Below are 20,342 nucleotides of genomic sequence, written 5' to 3' on the forward strand. Positions count from 1 at the left end.
ACTACTTTTGAATATTTCTGCATACTGGGGTCCATAAACAGTCTTGAATTCCATAAATTGGGTATCACTGTAAAGCTGAGACTCTGATGGATCCAATGAGCCCAACTGTATTCATGTGTGATGATGTTGGTCCCCATAGGAGACATTTCATTGACCTCCCTGTATAAAATGACCTGTGGTGACCTCTAGGATAATCACAGCCTCATGAAACTTCAAACTGTGACGTCTATTTCTCAAATCAGATGTTTTCAGAAACATATTTTAGCTTACTGTTTATCTGTAAAATGAGAAAGTTTGGTTTTGGCTCAACTGTTTTCAACATGGCGGCCGGGTCACAAACTTTCTCATTTTACAGCGAATAATAGAAATAGAATAGGAATAGAATGGACATTGGACTGTTTCCCGTGGTCATTTGACTGGTATATAAGAAAATGGTGATTGTTGTTAGTTGTTATTGGTGACAACACACATCAGAGGGCCGTAAAGTCTTGTCGCCGGTAGCTTGTCCTTCTCCGGAGTGGTGGGAGTGAGGAGGCGGAGGAACCATTACACCAGCTCTGCCACTGGCCACCAGCCTGCTGTTTGGCTCATTGTCTGTAACCAGTGTAGCATTAAAGCGTGGCGGGAATTAGCAAGCTAGCTAACTAGCCGGCTGTACGCTAGCTAGCATGCTAATTCCACCATGCTTTAATGCAGCACTGTGCTTTCCTCCGCTGTGACCAGAGTGTGTGGATGAAGCATTAAGTTGTTAAATGTTACTCATTTACTCCGTCTCTCTGTGTTTGCTAACGTTACTACTCTGCTTGTTTGGTAACGTTACTGCAGATCCTCACCTCAGTTAGTCTGCAACTTTCCGTAAGTCGGTTTAGTTAATACGGAAGTTAGCCCGCAACAACAGCCGCGATGGCAACGGTACACATAAACTCTGGAAATGGGAGCTGTCACACAGAATTGAAACTGCAAACACCACAAACACAAGACGTTGTTGCAGCAATGACTGGCATTTTCGTTCTAGCACACAATGGGCTTCTGCTTCCTGTTGCAGCAAAGCAATGCAGGCTATGTGGATTGTTGCTTTGCATGTCAATCAAAATACATTTTACAGTCAAGCTCTGCAATCCTATGGTGTAACTTTAATTTTTAATTTATAAAAAAAAAAAAATAATTCCCCATTCCTTTCAGAATGGTTCAGTATAGTATGACACATCTTTGTCATAGTGTACATTAAATGTCCTTAAAGGGACTGTTTCAGAAATTGGTTGTAACAGCGACACCTGTGGCCGTTAAGTCAACGAAAGTCAGCGTCCTGTTGCTCGCGCTCAGCTTCGTGGTGCACGCGCTACCTGATTGTGAGCGAGCATCGCTCAAAACAGTGGAGGAGGACACACGTCAGCTAAAAGCACAATATCACCTCTATATTTCAGCTGCTTGGCAGTAATGTTAGCTGACCAGACGAAGGTCTCTCCAATGAATCAATGCTGATCCTAGTGTTGGCTTTTCCTGCCTCAGCCTCCCGACCGCGGCCGGAAGGGAACGGGGGGAGACGCCGGAGTTTGGTCGGAGACGATAACGTTTCTCTCTGCGGAGCCCCGTCATTCACAAGACACGGGAAACCTCTGTTGTGTCTGGAGGAGCTGCAGCAGTTATTTCTGCACAAACGTCACTGTACATTCCACTAGATATTCTCAGAGCTAACTAACTCTTCTGCAGTGTGCAGTGTGGAGTGTGCGCGCATGCACGTGTAGGGTGGAGCGAGAGAGCGAGAATGCGCGTGGTGTGTGAGGAAGGCAAGCAGAGGAGCAGAGTACAGCAGAGACTCCGGTTCCTGGAGACCAACAGCTACGGTCTCCCCCGCGTCCTCCGACTGCGGCCAACACTGTTTAACAGACGGGCTTCACTAGATACAACCAAGAGGTTTTGGTGTTTCACTGCAGTTTGTGTTGGAGTCTGAGTCTGAACAGCGTAGCCACACGCAAGCGCGCATGGGACACCGACCCGGATTGATTTATACGTGTAAGAAGTTACACACAGTCCCTTTAAAACCCAATAACTGGGATATTAATGGGACAGTCCTGCAGTCCACTTTTCAGACTTGTCTCTTACAAGACAGATTTTCAAAAGACAAAAGTTGTACAACTGACTACATACTGTAGTTTTGTTTGGCGGGAAAGGTCTCTCTTGGGTGCTGCTACAGCAAATTCTTTCTAAGTGTGATTAATGAAACCACAGTAGAGAGGATGAGGTGGTGGGGTTCCAGCAGGCTGAGAGCAGCAGCGTGGGAGGTATACATGACACCAGTGTTAAGCAGCTACATAGAGACAGTTTAAACCAGGGGTTCTCAACCTTTTGCAACTGAAGGCCCACTTGTGATTGTCAAAACATTTCCGAGGACCACCTTCCCAAATAAATGAGTAAAAAACCTAACATGTTTATACAACAAATAATAAACTGGGCTGTAGATATGTGTTATGTCACTGTCAGCTGTAAAGACCAAAATACATATTCTGCTTACCCTCAGTGAGACACTTGGGCTTGCCTCTGGGAAATAATGAGATCAAGTCGTGGTGGGATGGGTGGGAGGCTGACACGCAGAGTAGCATCAAAGTTGCTTTCAGTTTGTTCCTTGCCTTTGATTTGTGACAGTCCACAATGGAAAACCCTGACTCACATAAATAGTGGTGGTGAAAGGCAACAGAAATTTGATTGCCCGTTTTGACAGAAGAGGGATATTGACTGGCAGCCAGTATCCAGAATGAAGCAAGGTCTACTTGTGTGAGCTAGAAGCTTCAGGCTGCTGTCTGCTGATAGTTCCATCAGTCATTTTCCAACACAGTGGAGAGAGCTATGTCTTCTGAAACAGGGTCATATTTCCTCAACACACGCTTCGGAGCTTTTACTGGCGCAGGGTTGTCTCCCACATCACTTTTTTGCTTTAAAAACCGATCCATTTTGTCTCACTGCATCCGAGAACGGTTAGCTAGCTAACAGTGGCAAACACGTTTTGTCTCTACCTGATGATGTTTTGTGTTCATTTAACACAAGGCCTATTGAAGGAGGTTGGGGTCACACTTAATCAACGCGCCCTCGGTTACCGCACATGCGCAGTAATATCTGCTCTGCACTCGCCGAAATTGAGCCGATCGCACGCACGACCGCAGCTCCAGTTACACTGCGCATGTGTTTATACCAATACAGAGACATCGTGTCCGCCCGTGTCCTCAGCCTCCTTCAATAGGCTTGGTTTTACGGCAGCTGGCATCTTACCTCCTTTAGGTTTTACCGTTCACTTTGCTAAATAATAATATAAAACAATAATCTGGTACCCACTGCCTCCGCGCACACTAGATGGCGCTCTGCGGCCCACCGGTGGGCCGCAGAGCGCTGGTTGAGAATGGCTGGTTTAAACCATTGCTCCGCAGTTGTATTTTCCAGTACAATTTCTGTGGCTTTAAAATCCAAGTTGGTAACTGGAAACACACAGTTAAGTGCTTTGAACACTTCACAGTGTATCTCTGTCATAGGCCATACATGCTCCAGTAATAAAGACAAAAAGATGTAGCGAAGTTCATAGGAGCTACCGGCCGCCACATCTACTGTACACTACCGCCGCTGCCAGAGCCCCACGCTCATAATGTCAAGTGCCCCGAGTGTGGGAAAACAAGAATATGCATTGTCTTTGGCAAGTAAAGCGGACGGCACAAATTTGATGTGCAAGTGGGGCTGATCGCCTGTTGCCCCATCTGGGTATCTGGAGTTCCTGCCAACCCACAAACTGTGAACTCAGACAACCCAGTCAGTTTTTGTGGGCTGTCTAAGGATCAGAAAACATGTGATCTCAACAAGCCATTCAGATTTCAACCCAGTCTCACGGGTAGGCGCATGAACAACATTACACGGACATTCGCAGGTCATGAGTACGCATTTAGCCTTTTTGCGTGTCATTTGTACGCCACACTAACATCCACAGTTAGGGTCAGGCAAGAAAACCACTTAGTTAGGTTAGGAAAAACGTCATGGTTAGGCTTAACATAAGTATGTAACTAAGACCCATCCACCTAAACCACCTGCCCACCATATGTGGTCTTTCTTGCTTATGTGTTACTAACTCTTACCGTAGCATTTATACGCAGATGCGTTCACATTGCAGTCAGTACAGGATACATGGCGTACAATTGACAAGCGGAAATCAAGAAAGGCGTACTTATTGCACACTAAACGCCTTGTGCGTTATTGTTGCATTTATACAGCTTTTTGTGTGAACTGGCTGCAGATGTGGCTCCCCTTCCTATATCACATGCAGGCTCATTAGAATATATACCGCCCACAGCTTGAGAACTACCTTTGCAAAGGTGCACCATATTTTTCTCGGAAGCCATTTAGAGCAGACTGGGCCTTTTCAGGAGGGGGTCTGTTACGACCCAGAGAAAATCCCACGAATCAAGAGTTTTCAAAAATATACAAGTTTTTATTTAAGTGCAACACAGATATAGTTGACCAATAAGTAACCAAACAGCTAAGTTAAGTAAAAACCAAACTAACCCCTAAAGTTTTACCCATAACTAACTAAACTGGTGAGCCAGCAAAAAGGAACAAAAGAGGGGAAGCCACCTCAGCCCAGGGCTGCGTTCGAATAGTCAAATAATTACGTCCTAACGTCTTTTCCTAACCACTTTTCCTTGACCTCAGTGGAAAACGTCATGAGGTCAAGGAAGATGAGAAGGAGAATTAAGAAGGAGTTAGAAAAGACAACAGCGGTGTTAGGAGAATCCGACTGCTCTTTCACTAGACTCCATCATCATGATGCGACGGCGGCGGATGTTAGTGACGTCAGTCTGCCGTGGTGAAACTACAATGTTCTGAAGATGGACTACAAAAGGCGCTGCTTCTCCCCGTGCGTTATTGAATAGGTCTTTCAGTGACAGACTCCTTCACCTGCGGTGTGTGAAAGAGAGATAACACAGCTCCTCCTCCTCCTGCTGCTGGAACACTCTATCATCATATAATCTCATCATCTGACCTAACGTGGAAAAATATCACTTAATTACCATGGTTGGAATTGAAATAAACAGGAATATATGATAAATATTGAGTTAATTGTTCAAGTTATGGAGAAGGGGTTGGACCATATACTGTAAGTGTAGGCTGGACTTCTTCCAACTTCTTTTCGAAATATTCGTAATATGAATTTATGTTGATTATTTGTTAATTGGTTGTTTACTGTTCAGTCAGTTTATTCTTGTTTTGTTTTTTACTGGAGGTATTTGTTACATGTTCGAAATAAATAATTAATTAAAAATAAAGTGAAACAAAAATGGTTGTCCACTGTCCCCTCATATTAACATGAATCCCAATTAGTGTATGAGCGTATGAAAGTAATATACAAGATAAGCATATAGTTTGTTATTATGAACGGCCGAATGGTGCGTCGCTTTACATGCTACGGCTGCAAGGAATTGTGGGATGTTATTCTCTCGTTTCCTTTGGTAAAGGATGCTCCAGTGTATCCTATGCTAAAGGAGTTAATAAAGGAAACATTGAAGCTCCTTTCCTTAACTTTTGGTGAGTTCGAACGGCTCTTATCATGGCTGCTACTGAGGTACTTCCGGGTCATTTCACTCAGTTAGGAACCTTCCTAAGCAAAAAGGACTATTCGAACGCAACCCAGCTCTTACAGAGCCGGCGGGTGCTTCCCTCTACCCCTGAACAACAAAACCCCAAACTAAACCCTGACAAACAGAAACAAAACACCAAAAACTAGACCACCGGACTCACCAGAAAAGATAAAGAACTAAACAACAAAAACTACATGTGGTCACTATTCTGTTGCTGCTGCTGCCAGGCCAGTGATCCCAAATCCCATCCCCCTTTTTATTGATTCCCAATCAAGAGAGAGCAGCCACACCTGGAGAGAAGAAACACAGACCAAGGGTCTTTCCCATTTGTGCTTTTATACGGCTTGAGTCCTCTCCTCGACTCCTCTCCTCGCGTCTTAGTCCCACCCACGGGAGACATGAGACGTCGTTTCCTCTGAAGCGTCACATGAAGCGACGTCCGTTTCTGATGACAGCAGCAGCTGATCACAGCTGGATCAGCTGTCAGTCAGCTTTAACAGCTGTTTATGTCTGAACTGATCTAATACTAATAAAGAAACAGAGTTATCAGAGCAGCAGTGTTTCTCTCTGTTTAACAAACACCTGCACATGAATAACAGCTGCAGTCTGTATTTCTACTGTGGACTGAGTCATGCTTAGAGGACCAGGAACCATCTCTACTGGATCAATATCTTTATATTATTTATTCATTATTAGCGTCTGTAGTTATTGATATTCTGACAGTAGAAGTTATTTATAAAGCTGAATGTTTGAGGGAAAAGTGAAATGATATAACTCATATCAAACCCGACACTCAGGAATTATCAGCCTCACAGGACTGAATGGAAATGAGGATAAATGATGTAAAAAGGTGTAAAAGAGAGACTCTCCTTCTCTCTCTGACTTTAACTGGATCCTTAATAAAAGTTAACAGGGGAAATAACAGATGATCAAAAGAAAATTCTTTCTAATGAATTGAAGAAAGTTGATTGAGGTCTGTTCTTGTCAGGTTTATGAAACCCCTTTCAGTGTCAAGACTCCTTCAGTGACGGTGTGTGAAACAGAGCTGCTGGCAGGTCCTTCTGCTGCTGGATCACTTTACCATCACATGGTCCGTCTGTTGTTCACACCTTCAATTAACACTGATGGTGAATCAGAAGACAACTAAACTCTAAATCTTTTAATCTGTGATCTGTCTTCACTCCGGTATAAAACTGCAGTGATGTTGATGTATCAGATCAGTCCTGATCGGCGCAGCGTCCAATCAATAACTGATATCCAATAAGGGGGGCGTGTCGGTCGGGTGATAAACTTCCGTGGAGGAGACACTGGAGGATGCACTGGCGTATCCTCGCTCATAGGTCCTCCAGCAAGCCTCCTCGCTCCTCCATCCTCGCTCCTCGATGCGCATTTTATGAATTGGGACGTCCTTCAAAATGGAGGACGGAGATCGATTTCAGGGTCACAGCCGGAGGATCGAGGAGCGAGGAGACGAGGAGGCGAAAAATTATGAAATGAGAAGCACCTCAAGATTAGGCATGAGACAGGATCAGCATGATCAGAAGGAGGGGGAGCATAACAGGGTCTTAAAGAGACAGACGCTAAAACGGAGTGTTTCAGACAGAGAGTGCATACAGGGATATTCAGACAGACAGGATGAGAAAAACAATGTGTTTCTTTCTAACATTAAAGCATGTAAACATGTTCTAGTAGAAACCCAAAATATAAGTATGAACCTGGAAATGAGCACGATATGCCCCCTTAACTTCCAGCGCTAATGTAAAAATTGTTATATTTTGGGATAAAAAAATAAAACATGTATACATTTTATAATATATATAATAATATTTAATATACACACACAGTAAGCTTGGGTTCCACAGCATTCAGCAGGGAGTGCATGCAACTGTAAAAGATAATGAGCATTAAAGAATGAATGTACCGGAGATCGTGTTCACTAAGCCACCAAAGCAGTTTGGGGAATTTGCTAATGGACACAAATGGCCATTAAACTGATTCAGAATTTATATTACAGTAATAAATAATAAATATAAAAGTTTTGGTTTCATTATCATTATTAGGTAAATATGACAGAGGGAATGGGCATCATGGGGTCTATTGTACTTGTTGCCTGTAGTATTTTTCACCTTGTTTGTGGGTCATTAAAAACAGCAAACTTACTTTGCTTATGCCAGCCTCATTTTAAAAATGCTGCTTTATTTCTGATATTTTAATGTCAAATTTCTCTCACAGAAACAGTGAACAAACAGGTGGAATTGTTGGGTTATCTGGGGATGTCGGTACTGATGTTAAAGTTCATTTCCGTGAGCCCAGGCTGTTGAGTACACGATAGGAGGTCTGGCACTATGAGTGAATCAGTGTCCACTGCTGTTTGATATTCAGATCAGTCTCAATATTAATGAATGCACACAGAGTGATTCACAATTTTTTATATATTTATATATATGATTGACTCTCTCCACAAAAAATATTTTTCAATGCACATAACAGGGCTCCAGAGTGCAACCATTTTGGTCGCTTATCTGTCTAGTGCAAGTAAACATTTGCATTGGTGGCACCGGTGCGCCTGACGTCTGGCAGGTCTGTCTCTGTGTGCGTATGTGTGACACCGCGCCCTGTAGGGGGGAGTGGGCTGATTTGAGCCTGTGGTGAAGTTGAGCCACCCGTTGTTTCTAGGCAACCATAGACAAAATTGGTCATCTGACCACACATTTTTGAAGAGTCATCCATTTAACTGACCCTGTGATGGAGATAGGCCCATGTGATAAGTGGTAAGCACGTGGGTTCAAAAATCAGTTTGTGAGTGATTTTTTTATGTTGACGGAGTCGTGATTCTGAACTATTACAGACAACTTTGAAAAAAAGTGTTAATGCTTTAGGAGGTTACAATATGGGGCTATACTGTTAGCATGACATCAGCTCTAAACTAGGATGCTAATTTTTATTTATTTTTTAAACCGATAGCCGTTAAGTGCGTGCATCGCATGCAGCGGTGCTGTATTTAGTGCCTAACAAACAATATAAACTGGAAAAAACAAAGTTGGTAAACTTGTGTTTGGTGGATTATTTCTCTGTTGTTACAATGCTAATGGTCATTGTATTTTACATCATCGGAAAGCCTGTTTATTTACCTTCGCAATGATGTCCAACTTGTAAGGATCATGCATTTGTGGGATGAGCAGCACAGCTGATTATGTGGGGAGCGCCCAAGAAACATTTGCCAAAATGCTCTGCCAATGGTAAACAGTGTATTCTCCTGTTGGTGTTGACTCTTGTTTTGAGTTGTTTGGTGGATTGGATGATTGAACTCTCTATCAGTAACAAGGAACAAACAAGACATATTAGCAATTTTAAACTTTATTAATTTAATACACCGTCAGGAGCTTCAGTAGCGGTGGAAGATCCATACGCAGCCACAACAGCCTGGCACCTCCTCCTCATGCTGGTCACCAACCTGGTCACACGTTGCTGTGGGATGGCGTTCCATTCCTCAACCAGGATTCGTTGCAGGTCAGCCAGCGTGGTTGTGTTGGTCACTCTAACACGTACAGCATGCCCAAGCTGATCCTACAAGTGTTGAATTGGGTTGAGGTCTGGACTCTTGGCAGGCCGTTCCATTCTCTCTACTCCCACATTGTGGAGGTAGTCTGTGATAACCCTGGCTCTGTGGGGGTGAGCGTTGTCGTCTTGGAGGATGAAGTTAGGTCCCAGATTGTGAAGATATGGGATCGCCACTGACTGCAGAATCTCATCCCGATATCTCACTGCATGGAGATGGCCTTCAATGATGATAAGCCTTGTTTTCCAGTGAGGGAGAGGGGAATTTAGGATATCTCTTTTTATCACTACATAAATCAGAAAATACTGTTGACATGTTTTCACGATTAAAATGTCGTATAAATCAGGCTAAGATTGATAAATTAACAAACCCCTCTCTAAATACCTTCAGAATATAGATTGGAATGAAATTGGAAAGTTTGGAGTATGTAAGTGTTACTGAAGGGGAGATTTCTGGCTCAGTATCTGAGGAAAAGTTTGAACACGTTCACCACTTAGCAGTAGCTAACAGAATAAGAAAAAATAGTTTTGTGAAAAGAAGTGTAAAGGAGTTATTCATATATAACTCACAAAATACATTTAGGAATCCATCTGCGTTCATTCATTAATATTGAGACTGATCTGGCTCCATAGTACTGTATGATTTCTGTAGGGAATGAAGAGACTCATTACATATACTGCACACTTAACACTCCTGAAAGGGCTCGTCTGTGTTCATTATTCATTTTACTCGATCAAGTAAGTCCAAAAATCATGGTAACAAGCTATGAATTATTTGTGAGCAGCAACATTAAATTTCTAAGGATTATGATTCTCAGTTTGCCAGAAACTAGAAAACCAGAAAAAGGTTTATACATCAAAAATGTGTTAATTAAACTATTGTAAACCATTTAAAAAGATATGGTGATGTCCTACATTTTTCTTATTGTCAGCAAATCAATCCACACCATCCTGCTGTAAAAACTAGAACATTAAATATGGATTAATCCGCCACTGAAAATAGTCCCCAACAAATGCACTATTTCCTCCTGATTGAGAAATGTTTCATAAAAACTACACTGACCAGCTGGTTTAGAAAATTGTGAATATGAAGTAGTCAGTAACGTTATAGTAACTGTGAATGTAGCAGTGCCGTGTGTGAGCAGTTTACACTGTCGGTGAATAAATGCTACAATTCCTCAAGACCCAAGCCAAGATCCCGTGTCCTGCTGGCCACCTGCTGGTTAAAGTGAAGAGGGTTAGCCCCGAAGCTACTGACAACTTCGGCCCAGGCTCACTTAAGGTGGGCTGTTAAAGTGGATCAGCTGTTCTCATTTTAGTGTCAAGCCACTCCTATGAGTTCTGGTGGAGTGGCTGCTGAGTCAACACCTAGCGATAAAATTTGGTTTGACAGTCCGGTCCGGTGTTGTGCCTTAATATCAAACCAGTTTGGAAAATATTTAGGAAACAGTTCATTTTACAGCTCCGCAAATTTCATGGTAATTAAGTGATAATTAGCAAGTAACCTATTAGAATTTTTTTGGGAATTACTTCCAAATTACCCCCAATATTTACCTCAACATTTATCGAAAATTACTTTATTATAAACATTATTTAATAATTATATCAGGTATTTCCCAATAACTGATAAATTATTTAATACATTTAATGATATAAAAATACATTTAATTTAATAGCAAATAAGTTCTTTGAAATGTCTTAAAAAAAACTCCCTCAATCATGACATCAGCTACCAGGTTACATCTGTAGACAATAAGTCACACAACGGTGAGATGTGTGCCTGATCACAAGTGTCTTCTATTAGTTTTGGTTTTCCACCTCCGATGAAGAGCAGCGCACAGACGTTTCTCAAGCCTAAGGGCCCTATTTTAACCATTATATGCAATGTCAGTATATAATTATTATAATATAGTCATTTTCGATACATGTTGAGGTAAATATTGGGGTAATTTGGCAGTAATTCCAAAGAAATTTATAATAGGTTACCTGCTAATTATCACATAATTACCATGAAATTTGCAGACCTGTAAAATGAAGAGTTACCAATTTTAACCGGCCCAACTCTAGCAGCCACAGCAGCAGGGTCATAAACAGAAGAAAATGCAGCGGGTGGTTAATGCAGTGAGTTCATCAAACAGGGCAGTACCTGAAATTAAAAAAAAAAAACGTGGTCAGATCTAAAGGCAGAGGGAAAAAAAAATATTGCATTCCATCGTCAGAGTGTGTCTGCTTCTGGTCGGGGCAAGGGCACACCCGAGCTATCATCACTGGAAACCCAAATACATATACATATATATATATATCTATATATCTCTATATATAGATATATATATACATATATATACATGCATACTATACTCTGGGAAACCACCGCGGTGTCTCCAGTGTGCTCTGTGTGCCTGACAGCACAGTCAGATATGTGATGCTGAGACAGCGCTGTTGAAAGCAGAATTTGATTAGAGATTTGAGGTGGCTTATATATTTTACATTTGAATGGCTATATTATATATATAATAGTTATGGCTCATTAGCACAAATTACACTGCTGGTTTGAATGTTTATGATAAAGTGGATCTATAAGTAACTTGTGAGGTGTGAGAGGCATCATTATGATGCCTCTCACACATTTTATTTCTACAATCTGGCTTCACCTCTCAATCTGCGTCAGCAATTTCCCATCAAGTTTATTTTTATAGATCACAACCTTTGCATGGGAAGTGGCGTACACCTCCTTTAGGCCCAGTTTGGTGTGTATGCAACGGTTATAAATTCATACAAGGTTCATAAACTGGTTGATTGGGTCACAACCCATAGACATATACGTATAGACAGTGGCGATGGTTTGAAGAGGTCCCAGTCTAAAAGGTTTGGGAACTATTTCATTCCAGGAAAAGTCAGGGGGGTCATCTAATGGTGGTGTTAAATGATGGGCCCATTGGTCAACTCAGTTAAAAAGGATTATCAGTGAAATTAATATCAAATTTTGCAGTATTTCTGCCTGTGGTTGTTGAGAATTCTTGCTCTGGACCAGAGTGTTGGAGAAACCAACAAGTTAACAATCACCCATGATAAGCAGGGAAAAAAAGTTCTTAGCATGGATTACCAAAGTCAACCATCTACTCAGGCCACTGATGGGTTTTGATTTCTTATTTGAACACTTCAGGCTCAGGTTGCCTTAAATCTCCCTAAACTTTGGTGTAATCCAATTAAAATTCCAATAATGATTCTATTGTATATTTCTCCCTGCCAGTCACTGCCCTGCACCTGCGGGATCTCCCAGACGCGAACTATGACCATGTTGGATGGCACCTACAGCGAGGCCGACACCAACAGCCTGGCCGGCTACACCGAGGAGCCCATGGTGCCGGAGGAGGAGCAGGAGGAGCTGCACGAGGTTCCAGAGAAACCTGAACACATGGTGGTCCATCTGTCCGTGAGCAGCGAGTCAACCACCACCAAGAAGAAGAAGAGCCTGCGTGGCCTCAACATCATCCAGAACACGCACGCCATTGACAAATACTCCCGGATGTTTTTCCCTGGGTTCGTACATCTTCTTCAACCTTATCTACTGGTCCGTCTACTGCTGAAAGACACTCCTGAGTGTGGACTGAGGCCAGAGACAGTGACATATACGTATATGCTGCATCAGAATGGGACACTAATTCTGAGGGTGCTGTTGTCCTGTATGTCTGGCTCTGCAAAGTGCAAGTTCTGCAAAAATTCAGCATTGAGACTTTGGGATTGATTGAGTACTCTCTTGATTTATTTATTTTTTTCCCTCATGCAGCAATTTGAATGTTCATTAGCGCTCTAAACTATAAACAAAGAAAATAATCATTTGAATGCTGCTTTTAAACTACTGATGCTAATTCTCAGTCTGTTTCAGCTTCATTAACTGTCATCTGCTGTGGAAAAGCTCTTTTTCATCAATTAATCATTTCTCTCTACCTTGACATATAAGTCAAGTCTATCCAAAGGTAGCGCTAATTTCTCGTCAATAGAAAAAGTTATTTATTGCACTAATGCTTCAGTCAGGTGCCATTACCATATTATTGCGAAAGAAAATGGCTCAACGTGACATAATTAAATGAGCACTGGTCAAATCTGAAATGATGGAAAACCATGTAGGAAATGGAACATTTCTGTTTGCTTCATGTATTAATTTGAGGAACGTTAGTCTCCTCATCGCTATACACAGGTTTTTTTTAATGCTCAAAAATGCAGATGGATGGAAGCGCACTTATAGAGACACCCTCAGAGGGAACAGAGCAAAAATGAACATCTATAGGATAACTATCTTCAGCAACACTTGATCTCTTGAGGAAATTTGATATTTCAGTGATGATCTTGAGATAACAGGCCTAAAAAAATATTGGCCATCATGACCAATCTCAACTTCCGTAGCACTGAACATGCAAATTGTGTATTTTTCACCGTATTAGTTCTGATATGGTTATGCTGTTCTATAAGACTACAATGACTTTTTGATAAACTGGCCTCTTGCTACTGTAAACTTTCGCAGCAAGGTAGTTTGCACAACACAACACTGGATTACTTAAAGGAGCATCTTAATTATTGCTAATTGCCTTAGTGGGACATTTTCTCCTAAGGTCACTGTAGTCATTTAATCCTTGTTGGCAAACAGTTCTAACGAACAAAAGCTAGCTTAATAAAACAACTTCAGAACTTAACAGCAACCCCACTGAATGCAGCCATTCATTCAATATCATTTAAGATTGATCCTTTTTGTTTTTGAAATAAAAGTTAAGTGCAGATTTGGGACACTGGAATCAGCTTTCTTGTCCATGTTGCACTTCTCAGGCAGAACATTGAGTTTGCCTGAACTTCTTTAGAAATTCGAGTGGTGACTTCTCATAGTGTGAAAACGCGCTTACCCAGTTGATGTAGCTGGTAACTGATCTAAGCTATCATTGTAATACTTGTTTTGACTAATTTAATCTCATTAAAAGAAATAACAGTGACCCAAGTCTCAATTAGAGGGTTTGCATATGATTTATAGCAGCCCAGTCGCCAGGACAAAAATTTTGGAATTGTACGTTTATGTTGTTTTTCATGGTTACGTTCCGGTTGACACGTAACATACATAACATCACAAAACAACCGTAACGTAACACCTGTAACGTAACAACCATTACGTTGCGTTGCGTTGCGTTGCGTTGCGTTGCGTTGCGTTGCGTTGCGCTGCGCTGCGCTGCGCTGTGTTGCGTTGCGTTGCGTTGCGTTGCTTTGCGCTGCGCTGCGTTGTGCTGCGCTGCATTGCGCTGCGTTGCGTTACGCTGCATTACGTTATGCTACATTACAGTTGTACGTTAATATTTTAACACAAACCATGATGTTTGTTCTAATCTAGTAGTACTTTTTTTGCCTAAACCTAATCAAACGCCTGATAACATTAACCCTGTGACATTGTGTGTTTCTGCAAGTGTGATACGAGGCTGTTATGAAATGTATTTAAGAAACTTGGTTTGGTTCAGAAACGTTGACATTCAATGTATCCCGAAACGTACAATGCCAACATTTTTTCTGGCGACTGGGTTGTTTATGGGCTAAAGTAGGTAGTGAATCTACGTAAGCAGTAATGAACACAGTTGACTATGCTGACAACCGTGGTTGTCATTTGGGAATTCATACTTAATTTAAGGCTTCTTGCATCATTAACACTGAAAAGCTGAAACACATTACTGGGGTGTCCATGAGTATCTGCTCAACAAAGATAAATGACCATGTATGGAAAATGTAAAGGCCAACAAACTAATCATTGTTTTAACTAATCATCATCTCTGTGGATGAGGTGCTCAAGTTTTACTAACCAGTCCAGTAACAGATACTTTTCAGTTTTTTTGAAAGACCGATGACAGAAACTATCCGTAAGAAAATCCATGTCTGGTCGAAGATGGTGGAACAGGGACAGCACTTTGGCTAGATATGTGGTGGCCCAGAGGTGCTAAAACTCAAGATTTCAGAAAATACATGAACAAAACTGAAGCAAATTGCAGTTCATTCATTCATTATCCGTAACCCGAATCCTATTCAGGGTCGCGGGGGTGCTGGACCCGATCCCAGCTGACATTGGGTGAAGGCGGGGTACAGGTCGCCAGACTATCACAGATCTGACACATAAAGACAGACAACCATTCACACGTACAGGCAATTTAGAGTCAACAATGATCTTAACCTGCATGTCTTTGGACTGTGGGAGGAAACCTGAGAACCCAGAGAAAATCCAGGCTAACACGGGGAGAACATGCTAACTCCACACAGAAGGACCCCAAACCGGATTCAAACCTGCAACCCTCTTGCTTTGAGGCAACAGTGATAACCACTGCACCACTGTGCGGCCCACATCTAGTTCATAAAACTTGAAATCAGAAAGTACATTTTAGTCAATACACTTTTATTCAACACATTTGAAAAAAAAAAACAACACATCAGCATTTTAAAAAAACACAAAACTTTTGAAAACACATTTTAGAGACATGTTTTACAAACTAGAAAGGTCAGATTCTATTTTTCCCATTTTGACATTGGATGTTGATGATAGTCTGTGATGGCTACAAGAAGCTGGAATTAGGACAAGCTCATTTATTGTGTTTTGTGCACCCCCCATGGACTGAAATTACAGTCTGTAATGTGGTTCCACTTGTCAAACTTTGTTTACTTTAAGATACTGTGGTGAGATAAGGACTAGTTTGTCCACAATGTGTAAGAATACCTACAGAAGCCTGTTGCTGTAGCAGGGTGGTCACCTGTGAGGATTGTAGGAAAACAAGCTCACCCTGGCCATTGGTATCTACCAAAAAGTATCCCATTTCAGTAGCAGAATTAACTGTTGCTGTTTAAATTAAGCCAGGTGTGTGTGTATTTAAAGTTGTATTCACTGCCAGACTTGACTGTTTATTCAAATAATCCCTTTGGCAATTCACTGCAATTGATCTTGAGAGCACTGACAGTATTTGATGAAGATGAATCAAACAATATGAAAACAAGTTCAGTGCATTAAAGGTGCAATGTGTAACATGTAGCCACATGCTCCAAAGAGATAGGGGGCAGCATTTGACCTCTACTACTGGATTCATACAATCTAAGTTTACAGTCATCAGTTTTAAACAAAAAGCCAACTACTAACTAACAGCAGGGCAAGAATACGCAAAATTAAACCAAACTGCTGAAAATCTGAGAGCTGGTCAAAATAACGCTGCTATCTGCATCAGCCTGCATTGTGTTGACTGTGCCACTAACTGGGGGCTGTACGGTCGATACTCTTGATAGTGTATTGGCTTGTGTCCGGGGGGGGGGGGGGGGGGGGGGGGGGGCACTGACGAGGGAACGACTTATTTTTTCCCTTTCGTCTTCCCCACTGAAGGGAGGACTGCTTCGCCGGGGCGGGAGCTTGCGGTGGAGGGGACGGAGCTTCAGTTGGCAGCTGTGGTCTGTGTAACGGCAGCAACAGAAAGTTTGCTGATTGAAAGTCTTGTGTTTGTTTGACAGGACGGGCCGGGGCTAGCTGGTTAGCATGCTAATATCAGTAGCCCTGTGACCTCTTCACATTCGGTTGATAATGTAAGTCAATTATTTGAATGTTTTAAATTATAATTCTGGCCAGATCTTACGCATTGCACCTCTAAGTATGAAAAAGATAGCAGCTACATCTTCTGGTTTCTTGTGTCATGTTTTCTGAAAAGTCATGTTTTTTTTCAATGTTGTGTTGTCAAAAAAAACAAATGTTCAATTTATTTTTATCCATTAATTTTCTATAACCACTTACCTTGCAGAGGGTAAGGTCATGACTGACCTGTGGATTCAAACCCAGGACCTCATTGCTGCACAGAGCCACTGCACTGCCCGACTGTGTTGACATGTTCTGTTTTGCACCTCATGGCCAATGCAGTTCTATCAAAGTGAAATGTGAAAAAATATCAGTTAAAGCCAGGAAAGTAACTAACATGCACAACGTAACATTTTCATGAGGTGGTACAAATTGTGAAATTATACAGGTAAATTGTAAAGAGCCATACATTTTCTGGAGTCATACATGTGTGAAGTAAAAAAAGAAAAAATCATTTGAAGCCAAGGTAATGTACACAGTTCTTTTAGACCCCAAAAAATATAACAATAATAATGTATTCATATTATATTAAAGTGACATTTGAAATATACTGGTTGTGCTAATGTATTGTAACAATGTAAAATATTTATAAGCTTTTAAAAAAAAAAAATCAAATGATTTTGTATATTAGTGTAGCCATTTCTAGATCAACCAAACTGCCATATGTCTCATTTATTCTAATACAGCCGTGACTGGTTCTGTCAAATAACAGCATCTGATGATGACATTTATTGACAGTTGAGTATTGCTCAACTGAAAATTTGATAACATTTGATTGATAATATTTGATGTCCACAGTAAAGCTTTACTGTCACAGTATGCACATTTATAAAACTATTTTGGAAGCTGTTCCTATCTCATTAAACATGAAGCCTGTGGTTGAAATGTTCTGTAGGCCTTTCACTGTAAGCATTCATGAGTTGCTACTGACATTAAAGAATGTTATAATGTATTTATCAGGGGACATTAAATGGAATTATGATGAACTAAGTATGCCTTTGATTTAGAAACATTTCCATTCTATTCATAGTACTTTCTGCCGGTACTTTTACAGTGCTACGTTTCAGGTTCCAAACCTAATACATCAGACCGGCACATACGGGTACTTCGCAAAGAGTCAAGGCCGAAGATCCCATAGACTTCAATGCAATCTGACATATGTTTCTTAATTTTGACAAGTTCATATGCATTCATCTCTTGTTATACAAACGTTTGTTTTATACACGTCTAATAATTATTTTGCGACTTTGCTTGAACCTGAGCGTTCATGATACCTTAATAAATGAAGGTTGATCTCCACCATGTCCCTTCAGTCTTCCCCCGTCCAACACAGTGGAGGATATTCCTGATCCAGACATCTCTACATATCTGATTGAACCCTGTTAGGCTAAGTATTGTCTGTAAATAACCAACGTGTTAATAACCAACTGTTTGATCTATAGGCTGAGATTTAGTTGGAGACGACATTATGATGCTGCTATAACATTAATGTATGACTGTATTACTCAAGCTAACGTTAGCTAGCCATGCTAGTCACTGTCACCAGCATCATTCATCCATTTAGCACACTGACAGTGAATATTCACGTATCGTAAGAGCCTCAGATGTCAGTATGAAAGCCTCGTTAACCTGCTACACAACAGCTTTTCATCATTTTCTCTCCTGTGACAGTGAGTTTCTTTCTCCTAAAAGGGAGCGCAGCCTCGGAGAGGACGCCATGCTGGTCTGGTCTATAACTTGGAGCCATAAAGCCATGCTGGTCTGGTCTATAGCCTGGAGCCATAAAGCCATGCTGGTCTGGACTATAGCTTGGAGCCATAAAGCCATGCAGGTTGGTGCAACCAGCTACACAGCAACTCCACAGCATAGCTTTGTTAAAGTAGAAGTTTGGAGACATGTTTCAACTTCTTCTGTTTACTCTGTTACCGTCTATGAGTGACACAGGATTGTTTCCCCCAAAAGGGGGCGTGGTCATGAGAGCCTACCCTGGATGAAGTATTGCCGGTCTGATGTACTGTATATTGGGATGCTAAATGGACAAAAGGGATATATCCTAAAAACATTTGAGATTATTTTTTGTCGGGTGCTGACAAATGGCTGTTTCAAAGTTTCCGACCTTGCCACACACCAAGGCTGATGTGGAGAATGCATTTCCAATTCAGCTTTTTTCAGGTTTGCTCATCACACTGCCAAGCTGCTGACAGCTGCATGCAAATCTTTCATCTCCTGTCCAAATAAGTAATCATTTCTGCAGAGTGGGTGTGTGGTGAGACTTGGAGCTTTGGGACAATTAGGGTTTAACTGATCTAATGCCTTTATTTAAAGCATGCATAGACCTACTTCATCACTGTTGGGGAGGGGGCAGAGAACAAACTTTCAAATCCAAGCAGACACATACAAGTTAATGTTGAGCCAGCTCATTCGCACTAAAAGGCGTATAAATGCCACGATAATGCGCAAGGCGTTAAGTGTGCAATAAGTATGCTTTTCTTGATTTTCGTGTGTAATTACACTGCAATGTAAACACATCCGCGTACAAATGCTACGGTAAAAGTTAGTGACAAAGTATAAAAAGCAAGAAAGACCTCTTATGTTGGGTGGGTGAAGAGGTGGATGGGCCCAACAAACACCAGACTTTTAACCAGCAGTCCCGTCTTCGAGACCGTTGTTGACAGGTGTTTGTTTTGTAAGTTATGTTAGTGACTTTTGTTTGTTTGTTTGTGATGTGTTTTCCGTAATTGTTTCTGTACATGTTTTACTTAGTTTACTTACGTATTTTAAGCCCAACCATGATGTTTTCCCTTACTCTAACTAAGTGGTGTTCTTGCCTAAATCTAAGTCGAAAACGCTAAAATGCATACTCATAATGTGGAATGTCCGTATAATGTCGTGGTATTTATACGCCTTCACGTGAGACCGGGTTGGTTGTGCAGAAAAAGCAGTGTTTTTTTTCACACACAGCATGATCGTTAATGTTTACAACATACACACAACTTATCCCAGCCTCGAATGTGGAAACCACTGGTTTAATTCTAGACGAAAGCTCACCTTTCCACAGGAGATCATCACAACCAGTCTCAGGCCAGATCTGATCCTGTGGCCCACTTTCATCAGTGGGTCATAGGCTCGATCACCATTGTGTTACCTCATTCGGCGATAGATAGTGACTTCACAGGCTTGATCCAACCCACCACTAAGCATGATAACAGGACTACTCTTATTTGCAAAACAGAACACCGCAAACAGATAAAGCCTCAATCCCTTCTTTATATAGACATACATTGGTAACTGGCATTGAGTAGAAGGCTTGATGCATTTCTTGGACCATTTTATGTATGGGTTGTTGAAAATAGAGTCCTGATTGTGAAGGCAGACAATTTACAGAGATATGCAAAGCTTATTTGTGAAACAGTGCAAGGAAACACATGGTTTACTTGGCAGAAGAAAAGGAATGCATGAAGAAGTCACCACTTTCTGAGCCAAGGTGGCACTACCATCCAGCTCTGGGATGGAAGCTGACCAAGTGTGATGTTGCTTGACATTAT

General features: G+C 41.4%; 1 protein-coding gene across 1 annotated transcript in view; it reads left to right on the forward strand.

The window, feature by feature from the left end:
- gabrr2a (gamma-aminobutyric acid type A receptor subunit rho2a) overlaps positions 1-12,892 on the forward strand; it is a 95,007-nt gene extending 82,115 nt beyond the window's left edge. Inside the window, 2 exon segments of the mRNA XM_037747184.1 lie at positions 12,421-12,708; positions 12,710-12,892. Of these exon segments, the coding sequence (XP_037603112.1) occupies positions 12,421-12,708; positions 12,710-12,757 (336 nt within the window). The 3' untranslated portion in view covers positions 12,758-12,892.
- Positions 12,893-20,342: the final 7,450 nt, after the last annotated feature.

The sequence above is a fragment of the Sebastes umbrosus genome, chromosome 16 (assembly GCF_015220745.1).
Source record: "Sebastes umbrosus isolate fSebUmb1 chromosome 16, fSebUmb1.pri, whole genome shotgun sequence".
NCBI classification, from domain to species: domain Eukaryota; kingdom Metazoa; phylum Chordata; class Actinopteri; order Perciformes; family Sebastidae; genus Sebastes; species Sebastes umbrosus.